The sequence below is a fragment of the Artemia franciscana genome, chromosome 3, assembly GCF_032884065.1.
Source record: "Artemia franciscana chromosome 3, ASM3288406v1, whole genome shotgun sequence".
Taxonomy (NCBI): Eukaryota; Metazoa; Arthropoda; class Branchiopoda; order Anostraca; family Artemiidae; genus Artemia; species Artemia franciscana.
In genome coordinates, this window is record NC_088865.1 from 2023722 (window position 1) to 2036314 (window position 12593).

The 12593-nt window shown below is 35.4% G+C and overlaps 1 protein-coding gene across 1 annotated transcript in view; it reads left to right on the forward strand.

Moving 5' to 3' along the window:
* Window positions 1–2679: 2679 nt before the first annotated feature.
* Window positions 2680–12593, forward strand: part of LOC136024736 (transforming growth factor-beta-induced protein ig-h3-like) — a 37593-nt gene continuing 27679 nt past the window's right edge. The window contains exons 1-2 of the mRNA XM_065700169.1: window positions 2680–2811; window positions 8206–8329. Of these exons, the coding sequence (XP_065556241.1) occupies window positions 2752–2811; window positions 8206–8329 (184 nt within the window). The 5' untranslated portion in view covers window positions 2680–2751. The remainder of the gene's footprint in view (window positions 2812–8205; window positions 8330–12593) is intronic.

Sequence of the window (12593 nt, forward strand, 5' to 3'; positions counted from 1 at the left end):
TTAAAAACTTATATTCAACTGTAATAATGTTATACAAAAGTTAACCTCAATTCGAAATCTTTGCAACTATTATATAGAAGGTATCATGGTTTTAGAGATAGCTGAAACCTAGCAAAAAACTACCACGACATATAGTAACTGAAAGTGATATTGACAGATATTAAAACTATCCTTTGAATAGTTGCTTTCCTGGGGTATGGTGCCATATTTAACTTACTTAGCTGCCTGATTCTTGGAAATTCATCTCTAACTATTCTAACTTAGAAAAAACCAAGTGCTCTCTCCTGTTTATAATTGTGTTTGAAAAGAAGTGCCTCGTTAATCGTGGTTACAGTCTTGTTTGCAGGGGTAGCTGTAGATTGTATTATTGAAAATGTGATTAATATGGAGTGATAGAGAAAATGGAAAAGAACCGAAATCTGTTGTTCCTATTTGTGCAAATAGTCTTTGAAATTTCCTCATTTTTTGGATTAAAATCTGCAAAGTTAATTTTCTACAAATCTTGCAAATATGAAAGAGCTTTTATTATTAGTCAAATATTAAAGAGTTATTTTTAACAATTTATAAGCGATTTCTTATATCATGTCATGCGTAGTATAAGAAAGCAAATACACACACGGTTAGGAAATATACGAAAATGAGTATTAAAGCGTGTCAAAAATGAAAATGAAGAGAAAATACACACGCAGTTCGAAGAAAAGAGATGGCGCGTCAATAATGAAATTGAAGAGCAAAGACACATTTGGTTAGAAGATATACAACACCGAGCATGTGAGCGAGTCAATGAAAATAAACCTGGACAGCGAGAATCAAGACGTGCCAAAATTGAAAATGATAGCGATGACGATTGGGTTTGTGATTTTGACAAGGATAAAGTCATCAATGCCTACCATACCTTTGTTGAAAAAAAAAAAGGTTTGGCGATATGTATTTCACAATGAAGAAAGACAAGCCGAGGTAAAACGGACCAAACAAATTGAAAATGATATCGATGATGATTGGGTTTTGGATCAAAAACCAAAAACCTGAACTAGCTAATTCACTGGAAGAAAAAAAAGTTTTTATCCCACCGCCTGAGCAATTAAAAAAAAACAAAGGTTCGGCAATATGTCTTTTATAATGACAAACAAAAGCTAAGGCAGAAGTTAAAGCTCCAGTAAAAAAAACGTGATTTTACAAAGGCACTTCTTCTCATTTAAGGTCCGTTTGACCGACATGACATCAAGAACAGGCCCAAACTGTCCGCGTTTCGAAGATAAGCGACAATGAGAATCCGTATACAGAAGCATGCCGCGTGCCAATTGCCAGGGCTCGGTGACGAAGTTATCACTACATAATATATACACTTATCACTATTGTTATATGAAATCACTATTGGTGCCAAGAATAGTGAAAATGAAATCCTTTGAACTGGTTAAGCAGAAACTAATAAAAAAAATCGCATAAACACACGTCTTTTTTACAGGGATAGGAAGCAAGCATGTCGTCCAACCCTGTGGTACCTGCAATCCAACCTTAGGACCAGTTGTCCAAAACAGAGTATCAATCTACTGTCCTACTGCAGGGTTGGAAAAAACATTTTATAAATGAGGAAAAATGGGGAAATTTATTTTTTCCCCATTTTTCCCCATCTTACAATTTTTTTAATAGAACAAGATTTTCACGCGGAGTTTGCAGTTTTAATAGAAGCGGGCACCAAATTAAAACAGAAATGTGAATTAAAATGAGCAAAAAATCGAACTATAAATATATGAAGCCAAACAGCTTAAGAAGACATAGCTTTTCATTAAACATGGTATCATGGAGTTGTCATACTGTCTAGTTGTCAAATTGTCTAGATGTCATGGTGTCTAGTTGTCACGGAGAGTCAACAAAAAGTTAATGTCTGAATTCTTAAGAAGACAACGCTATGTCAAATCCATTTTTTTTTCATTGTGACAGCACCGATAAAAATGTGGTACTACCCTAAAAATTCATAATTTTCAGATAGCCAAAAGAAAAATCTTCAAAATAATCTGTTTCAGGTATGAACAGACTTAGGACAGGCCTATTTCAAATTTTAATTTGATGGCCTTGGTTCTTAAATAACAGTCAGGAAACTCGAACTTGATATCTCATTTTTTTTGTATTTCAGGTATGAACAGACCTAGGACAGGCCTACCTTAAATTTTAATTTGATGGCCTTGGTTCTTAAATAACAGTCCGGAAACTCATACTTAATATTTCATTTTTTTTTTATATTGCTAAAAAATCAAGTCGTGTAACTTGATGCGTGTCTTACATCCAGATTACCTTAGCTAAATCCATCCACATCTTATCTTATTAAAATAAACTTAAAATCAAATCTCTTTAAAAAAAAAGTGAAGTATAAATTAACAATATAAAAAGAAAAAGGTAAATATTTGTTTTGGTGATGAAATTCTTATCAGTAATTGAAAAGATCATTATGTCGCATTAGAAATCGACAAATGTCTCTTGCACTTAACTATTTACTCGCTTCTTTGCTGATTCATTTGCCAATTTCCCCTCACTTCTATCGAGACGACCTTAGTACTTTGACTTTTCCTCTTTGTGCGAAAACCCCATTGTGAGTCAAGTTAGTCATCATTTTTTTTTTGAATATCTATATTTCTTTTTCTAATCCAATGTGTGTCATCAATCCCAAAAGAAAATTATCTTATCATTTCCTATATATAGTTCTGGATTATACCTTCATTCAAAAAGTATTTAACGGAGGAAAGAATAGGATCAATGAAGTCATTTCTAATTACAATCATCTGTTTTTCTGTTTTATCGGAGACCTTTTTGGCGGTAAGTTAATTATTGTTATTGACAGAATTCACCCTCTTGGTTCATAACAAAATTGTTATTGAATTTATTGAATTTAATTTGAATTAGAATCGAGTACTTGTGGGCATCAAGCCATGGCTAATTGCAAAAAAAAAAAAAACATAACAAATAGTCCGATTGAGTGAGAGGCAAATCTGGCATTAACCCATTGATCTGTATAAAATAATGTTAGTTCATTTGTTAATAGATAAGTCTATCTATTATCCGTCCTTGCGTTATTCCTAGGGTAGAAAAACTAAGGTAGACAATCATAGAACTGAGATAGTCATAGAACCTATAGTTTTCCCAGTGTTTGGTTAAATGGCACGGGTAAACACCGGGAGTAAGTATGACTCTCTTACTGGACCAGTGCTTGTTTGTTATCTCAGGCAGGTTGACCAAGAATTTAAAATTGACATAGGACCGTTAGATTGCCTGGTATGAAAGGTAAGCACACACACGCCTACCTATGGTCTTAGGCAGGTTGAACCAAGAATTTAGAATTGACACAGGACCTTTAATTTGCGTGGAATAACATGCAAACATGCGGCAAACGAAATTGTTGGTCTAGAATTTCATGGAGAATGTGCATTAGGTCTTCCACATAATCAAAGAAGAAAAAGAAATGAGGAATATGCCAAGGTTCCTTTACTTAGTTTCATTTCTACACTATACAGGTGTTCTGAACCTTCACATACAAAAAAAAACAACAATAAAACAAGTTCTTTCAACTGAAAGTAAGGAGCGACATTAAAACTCAAAACAAACAGAGACTGTTTCGTATATGAAAGGGGTTGCCCTTCATCAAAACCTCACTCTTTACACTAAAGTTTAACTCTTTGTCACAACTCTACATTTTAAAGTAATAAAACACTTTATCATACAGAGCGAGTTGTTAAGGAGGGGGCAGCCCCTTTTATAAGCGTAATCATTACTGTTCGTTTTAACTTTTAATGTTGCTCCTTTCTTTCAGTTGAAACTATTTGTTTCTTTGGTTTAATTGTGTCGCGAGAGCAACACTTTGGTTTTGTCCCGTTTTTTTTTGTTTTTTTTCTTTTCTTATGCCGCCGATCTCAGCTTATTCCTGGAAACTGGTAAGGGTTTAACCTGTGCGGCTTTTACAGAAAGTGTGGATCTCAGGCCGGATTGATGTATATGACATTACATTTTGGAAAGTTCCGCAGAACTCTTGCCTGGGGCCAAAAAGGATGGTTTTTGCTTGTCCACGAGCCAGAGCCTATGGTGTGCGGAGTGAAGTGGAGTGTTATAGCCTATGTCAGAGAGGAGTATCTGAAGTTGTGCAGCCAAGCTTTCGTTTCATCAAACCATGTTTCTGCTTTCGAGTGGAAAACTCCATTCTAGCAGTCAAGCAGGCAGGCACCACTTTCAAATTGAAGATGGACTAAAATCTATAAGGGTTAAATATATACGGCAGTTACCCGGCCCTACAGCCAATATATATATTCTTTGAGTGACAATAGAAAAATTTACAGAAGCAAAAATGTGACATTTTCCCACGGGTTCAAAAGTGCTACCATCTATTGTTTCTACCCATTTCTGTTCCTGATTTCAGCTGAGTTTATCATTCGGTTTTTCGGACTTGGGATAGCGGTAGAGAAATGGTATTGCTAAAGAAATTGGAGCTTATCCTTTGCTCCTTTCTAAGTGGTAAAAAAAAAATCAACTTTTGAACTAAGACAGATAAATTTTTTTTTTTCGACGGCAATCGATAGCTCTTGAGGAGCTGATCAAAGTATATGACATCAATTTTTTGGTATAAAAATTCCTTCATGAGGTATACCAGTTTGAAGGTTCCAAGGGGTTAACAACTTCAGTAGTAAGGTACACACTGAAACAAAATCGAGGCCGATATAGATTGAGACATCACATTCGGCAATGAGGGGTTAGCAGCTTTTGCTAGTTGGTGTATCTATTATTTGTTTCCAGTGTATTTGATGGTAAAACCAATTTGGTTCCAGTGGTAAGACATATCGGGGACTTGTAAATAATAATCTGCTGTTAGGCTACAGTCAACTTCAGCGATGAGGGGTTTGCAACTATGCTAGTTGGTGTACCCATTTATTTGTATCCGGTGAACTTGATGCCTTTCACGGGAGAGGGACTTATAAGTAAGAATCGGTTCACTTCGGGCGAGAAACGGCTGTTTGCTGATAATCATCTTCGGCAATGAGGGGTTTGCCACTTTCGCTAGTTGGTTTACCTATTATTTGTTTCCGGTGTATTTGATGGTTAGGCCAATTTGGTTCCAGTGATAAGACATGTAGGGGACTTGTAAGTAATAATCGGCTGTTGGGCTACAATCATCTTCGCGATGAGGGGTTTGCAACTTTTGCTAGTTAGTGTATCCATTTATTTGTTTCCAGTTAACTATATGTCTATCACGGGAGAGGGACTTGTAAGTAAGAATCTGTTCACTTTGGGGTAGAAATTGGGGAAAATTGGTGCACATTGTATTCGATCTCTTTAAATATGACAGAATTAAGGGTTCACGCAACGGATACAAACGATAGCGTAAAACAATGGGATAGTTTCGTAATAATTAGTGTCACCTATGGTATTTTAATCCTGAAAAGTTACGGATAGCTTTATAGTACCAACTAGATTACATAAGATATTGTTCCAAGTTTTCATTTGTCACAATTTCTACAATTGAAAAGGATAAAGTTCCACTGGCTGCAAAGTCAATTTAGTCCCTTTTTTCGATATTATTTTGTAGTTGTTGTTTTTTTAAACGTTGAGAAATAGCCTTTGGTCATGTGATAACTGATTGCGTTCTTGTTTGAACTTACTGTTTTAAAAACTTCGATAGGCTGACAACTTCATCATTTAGCCGATAGTGAAGGAACAAGCACAAACGAGAATGTAAAACAATGAGATAGTTTCGTAATAATTAATAGAATGTCATCTATAATATTTTGATCCTGAAAAGTTAGGGATAGCTTTATAATATCAAGTAGATTATATAAGATATTGTTCCGAGTTTTCATCCGTCACGATGTCTACAATTGAAAAGGATATAGTTCAACTGGCTGCAAAGTCAATTTAGTCCCTTCTTTCGATACTATTTTGTTGTTGTTTTTTCAACGCTGAGGAATAGCCTTTCATCATGTGATTACTGATCGATTGCGAGGAAACAAAACCAAAGTGTTGCTGTAGCAACACTTTGTTGGCGAAGCCAGCCAAAGGTTGCCGCAATACTCTTCACGTTGCCCAGGCATCGTAGGTCTAGTTTTCGACCGCTATTTTAAAAATATCAGAAAATTCATGAAAAATAAAATGGTGTACATGATTTTTCAAGGCCGTGTGGCAAAGCTAATCTATCAAGAAGTAATAAATAATACTATGTTTCAATAGGTTGATAATCTAAATTAACTTTTTGTTTTTGAATTTTCTTATTTCCTATGCGCCTTTGGTTGCTTTCTTCCTTTCTTTTTACTGTCAAGGACTGTAATACTACATTATTTGATATAGTTTTCATTAAATGCAGATTGCCCTCCACCCCATTCGGGGGTGACCTGCTTTTCGGTTCGGCCCTAGACGGTTGCCCGACAATGACGATCTTGGCTAATCCACCATCCTTAATCTGCAGAACATGTTCTAGCCATCCCAGCCCTTTTATTATTAAATCTCTTGAAATACGATTGACCGACAATTTTCGCAGAGCTTGTTGTTTAAGCTACGGTCAGTCGGGTATTCAAAACAATACGGTCAGTCGGGTATTCAAAACAATCTGTAGGCAATTTCTCTGGAAAGCACCTATCAAATTCTCCTCCGTTTTTCGAAGCGCCCAGGCTTTAAAACCATACCTGACCACTGTTTCTGTCATCACTGCACCTTCCAATATCCTAGACATAACATCGATCAAAATGTTTTAAATGCCTATTTTGACTAATCAGAGCAGCTTATGTGTCAACATAGTCTTTCTACCTTTGTGGTTTTGCTGGAAAAGCCTCCTCATATTGGATAGTTTTCGATCAATTTGTAGTGATAAAAATAGTGGTTTCAAACATTGTTTTCCTATTGTTTCTCCTTTTTGAAGATGAAGCAGGTTGTTCGTCAGAGCGTTTGGGAATTTGCCTCCTTGTTCCAAAGGAAGCGAATTTTACATTCGGTCTTCAATTTCTGCTAAGTAAAATCTAGAAAAAATTAGCACGGGGGATGAAGCTACGTATGGTCTTTTTGGAAGATAGGGTTCATACCCACTTACCCTAAAGCCATCTTCCTCGAAGAGTGTTGACCCTTGAGGCAAATATAACCACGAAACTTACATGAATTTGTGTTGGCCAGTAGTTTAATTAATGAAAATCTAGAGGGTGGTGTATTTTCCAGTATCAGGGGTGGGGGGAATTTGTGGTTTTTAAATTTTCTTTCTGAAGAAAGAAAACCCTTCTTTCAAAAATAAGACTTTCCAACCTGTGTTGAGTGTTGGAATGTTGAGTGTTTCATTCTCAAACGTTCTTGCTGAGCGTTTGTCGTCAGCTTTTACAGAGAACACGAAAATATACGGAGAGATGACTTAGTATCTATTAGATAATTGAACTTTAGCTAGAAGGGAGCCATATCATAATGGAGCATAGGGCAGTTCGGGCATTAAAGAGGAGGGGCCACAGCCTCTCTTATATGGAAAATAAATTCTATTCGTTTTAGGTTTTAACATAATTTTTTTTATTTTTTCTTAAACTATTTTTCTTTTTATGGTTAATATTATATAGAAATCAGAAGCTTCGTCAGTTAGTAATCAAAGAGTTAGTTATACAGCACATATTGTGACGAGCCTCTTTTGCACTGATGTACATATTTTCGACTAAGAATATTTATTTTAATAACATTATTTACCAATGACGACGCCAATTCATACAAATTTAGGAATGAAGATGTATTTTCAAAAATCTATGAAAGAAATTGGTTGTTTTTTTTCAATTTCCTTAATGAAAATTCCAAAAAGGCCCTACTTCAATTAAATTACTTATCCAATAATGAGTATTTCTAAGAATCTATGGGAGGAAGGTTAAATAATTTATGGAGCACATACCCCCTGAAGGATTTTCCAACAATAGACTATTATCGAAGTAACTATTCAGAACCTAGATTTTCTGGATTTCAGGGTGCTCATTATTTAAATCATCAAATAAATTTTTCCAACATTGTTAAAATATTTTAGAATTTAACACTTAATGATTCTAATTGAGAATTTAGATTAAAATTTTGAAGAAATAAGATTTTTATACAGTTAAATGAATTTTCATCGGTTAAGCATTGAGGGAGCACTTAATCCAGTTGTTTATATTCTGGCATCTTACTATACTGGCAATATGGCAAGAAACCATCAGTAAGTTATGACTCATTTTATTTTAGGACGCAAAATTTAGTGGATCAATCCGAGATGGCAGCCTCCTCCAAGAGTTGGAAGATGTCAGATGCTTTGTCATGACTGACCTGTTTATTCATGCTGAATTTGTTGGTTTGTTAACTGGAGAAGGTATTGCTTTCATCATTTATTTTACAACTCAATACCAGTTACTTGTACCAAAATATTGCACCTTTCTTGCTTTCAGATATAACTCTCTTGTTAAGATTTGTTTTTATTTAGGGGGTTCAATGCCTTAAACTCATTTTGCGAGATTTAATGTCGGTTCATAGTCTCAAAAACAAAGGGTCCATAAGCAAATTCTCCCAAGGGACTAGTCAAACAGTTCGTGGTAAGAAACTGCAGTAAGGAGCGGCCCGGCTCAATAGTAACCAAAACTCTAAAAAACGGAATTTTGATACCAATAGTTACATAAAAAATTGAACTTTAATGCTGATTTGAAATATATAAGTTTCATTAAGTTTAGTCTTACCCATCAAAAGTTAAGAGCCTGAGAAAATTTGCCTTATTTTAAAAAATAGGGGGAAGCACCCCTTAAAAGTGATAGAAGAATATTTGCCTTATTTTCGAAAAAAGGGGGAAACAGCCCCTAAAATAATAGAATCTTAATGAAAATCACAACATCAGATTCAGAGTATCAGAGAACCACATACTTGAAGAAGTTTCAAGCTCCTATCTTCAAAAATGTGGAATCTTGTATTTTTTGCCCCAAGAAAGATAACGGATGCTTGTTTATTTGTTTTTATTTTTCCCCCTGGGAGGATGGTATCGACCAAGTGGTCCTAGAATTTTACGAGATGACTCAGTCTGACGGAAATTAAAAGTTCTAGTGACCTTTTTAAGTGACCAAAATAATTGGAGGGGATCTAGGCCCCCATCCTCGCTCATTTTCCCCTCAAAGTTACCGGCTCAAAATTCTGAGATAGCCATTTTATTCAACAAAGTCAAAAGACTCAAGAACTATGTCTTTGGGAACTACTTACTCCCCACAGTCCCCGCAGGAGGGGCTGCAAGTTACAAACTTTGACCAGTGTTCACATATAGTAATAGTTATTGGGACTTGTACAGACGTTTTCAGGGGGATTTTTTATGTTGGGGTAGAGGGGTTGAGGGGAGGGGGCAATGTGGATGGTATCTTTCTATGGAGGAATTTGTCATGGGGGGAGATTATTTCCATGAAGGGGCGCAGTTTTTTTGCATTTAAAAAAATGAAAAAATAAATATGAAAAAGTTTTTTCAAATGAAAGTAAGGAGCAGCATTAAAACTTAAAACGAACAGAAATTATTACACATGTGAGGGGTTCACCTCCTTCTAATACCTCGCTCTTTACGCTAAAGCATTTTTAGTAGTTTCAAAAATTTATTCTACGGCCTTTTTGATTCAGGGGTCATTCTTAAGGAAATGGGACACAATTTAAGCTTTAGTGTAAAGAGCAACGTATTGACGAGGGGGCAAAACCCCTCATATCGTAAATCAATTCATAAGTTACGTATATTTTTAACAATAAAAACGTTTGTAAAAAATTAAAAGTTCTAGTTGCCTTTTTAAGTAACTGAAAAATTGGATGGCAACTAGATCTCCTCCCCCACTCCTTTTTTTTCTAAAAATCGTCCGATCAAAACTATGCGAAAGCCATTTAGCCAAAAAAATTAAACTAATATGCAAATTTCATTTCAAATATTCATGAGCTGAGAGCCTTATGAATGAAAATCATCATGAGAGAAAATCAAAACATGCATTAATTTGAAAACGCTCAGAAATTAAATAAAAAAAAGCAAGCTTTTTTAACTGAAAGTAAGGAACGATATTGAAACTTAAAACGAACAGAAATTACTCCGTATATGAAAGGGGATTTTCCCTCCTCAACATTCAGCTCTTTACAGTAAAGTTTTTTACTGATTTGAAAACTAGAGTTGAGAGAAAGAGTCAAAATTTAGCGTAAAGAGCGGGGCGTTGAGGAGGGAACAACCCTTTTCATATACGAAGTAATATCTGTTCGTTTTAGGTTTAATGTCATTCCTTACTTTCAGTTAAAAAAACTATTTTTTTTTATTTAATCAACATCAAGAACTATTGAAAATGTGTGGTTTGACTATGAAATTTCACTAAAAAAAAAAAAAATGAAATTTTACTTCCCTTGTTTTAGCAATGTTTTTAATTACACCAGTTAGCGCTACAAGGAACCTCCTTCCATGTATCCTCCTCAATGTATCCTCCTTGCATGGACTCTGTAAGACTCCTTGCATGTATCCTAGAAAATTTTTCGAGACTGCCCTTTCCTGAATTAAAAAAAAACCTGCTTTGTTTAATCGAAAAACTAAAATTAACTTTTTCCAATGATTTAAGCTCATTGAATCTGAATATCTCTATCTCCAGCACAAAACAGAAGAGGTTAAATAACCTTATGATGTCGGAGGAAGAGGGGTACAATTTTCGAACCCCCCCCCATAAATCTTGTTCAACTCACAAAAACGTAGCATAAATGTATAGAACAAATTTTGATGCTTTTTTAAACTTTTCATAAAGCCTTTCTCGAACAAAAATGACCTCAGAACAAAAATCCTAGACACGGCCTTACTTTAAGGTATTGAATCCCTATAAGAGATTACAGAATCTTCCTGAAGGGGGGAGACTCATCTCTCAGCAAATGGGTGGCTCAAGTTTGGATATTTATTCGTTTTAATTTAGGTTCGTGTTAAGAATCATTATTCATCTTTTAAAGTATCTGTCTTAATTCTATTGAACACAATGATTCGTTTTCCTTTTTGTTTGTTTTGAGTGTTATCTATTCATCGATAATATTATTTATTCGTCTTAAATTTGGATTATCAATAGGACTATTATTTTTGAGGTTCAAAACCTCAAAAACTAAATTTGGGTTGAAGCCCCAAAATAAATTTGTTTATTATTTTCTATTTTTCTTACAACGATCCGCTTTTTTTTCATTAATTCAGTGTAAAAATATGCTGTGAAAGCCTCTAGACAGGAAGTTACGAATCAGCAAATGAGTGGGTATAGTCTGATTATTATCAAAAAGGTGAAAAGTTCTAAGTTCCTTTCTCACAAGACGTCAAAAATTCATTAAAATTAAAAATTCTGAAGAGATCATTCCATACGTTGAGGGTTGACTCCATCTCAAAGCCCCTACTTCTTACGCAAAGCTTTGACTAGATTGTTCCAGAAATTATTTAAAACAGAACAAATATACCCCGATGGTAAGTGCAAGTACGTTATTTACTGACCGTGTTCTAACCAGTTGAAATAAAAGTTTTATTGTTTAATGGATATAATACTAAATAAATTTCCTTCTTGAAGATAGTGATAGGACAAGGCTAATATTTGCATAACATGAATCTTATGCTAAAGCATCCATTCTTGAAGAGTTGAGACAGTAATTCTAAGTTTATCTTAGAGAGCGAGATGTTGAGCTGGAAAGGAGTCCCTTCATTATGTAAGATAATTTTATTTCATGTTAGGCGTTAACATCACTCTTTATTTCCATTGAAAAAGCAGTTGTTGGATTAAATTCCTGTTTTAATATCGTGCGTAGCGTTATCATTCGCATAGTTGTGTCTGCCACTCCCTTCCAGCTCATTACGCTTAAATTTAATTGTTGCATAACTATAGGCCTAGAGCTCGAGTCCTGGTGTCACTGGCTATTTGATTTGGTACAGGGGTCAATGGTATAACTCCATAAGCTCAGCCGGAGTCGACCTAGCTTTAAATGGGTATCTGGAGAAATCTGGGAAATAGCACCAGAAGCGTCCGGTGATTTGCTTCCAATCACGGGTTGCACTTTAGGTCGAGGGCACTGAATCAGGAGATTGGTACCAAATCAAATAATCTCAACATAAAAACCTATGGAGACTTCTGGTGGACTATAAAAGCTCTGGCAGATGGTAGTGTTTTATTAAAATGTCTAGCCTTGATTGATACTTTTACCAAAAATATCAGATTGGATCACGTTTCATGGTGATTAAATCTGGAATTTTGTTCAATGTTTGTCTGAAAGCCTACCCCTAGTGACGAACACTAGAAAAATCATTAATTCACGTTGTGTTATCTGATTATTTGCCAGTCTTTTTATAGCTTCGGAGACTTGCCATCTTCACTGGTTTGCTGTTAGAAAGTTTTCATCCCGCCGGCCACGATATCCGGGGTAGATTTGGCAAGCTAAGGAGTCCAAAAGTGTGATGTGACTCTGTAAGCTCAGCCAGAGTCAACCCAGCTCTAAATGGGTACCTGGAGAAATCTGGGAAATAACACTGGAAGTGTCAATGATTTTCTTCCAACCACGGTTTGCGTTTTTGGTTGAGGCCATCGAATCAGGAGATTGGTAATTGCGTAGCGCAGACTGTCAGTCAGTATGCAGAA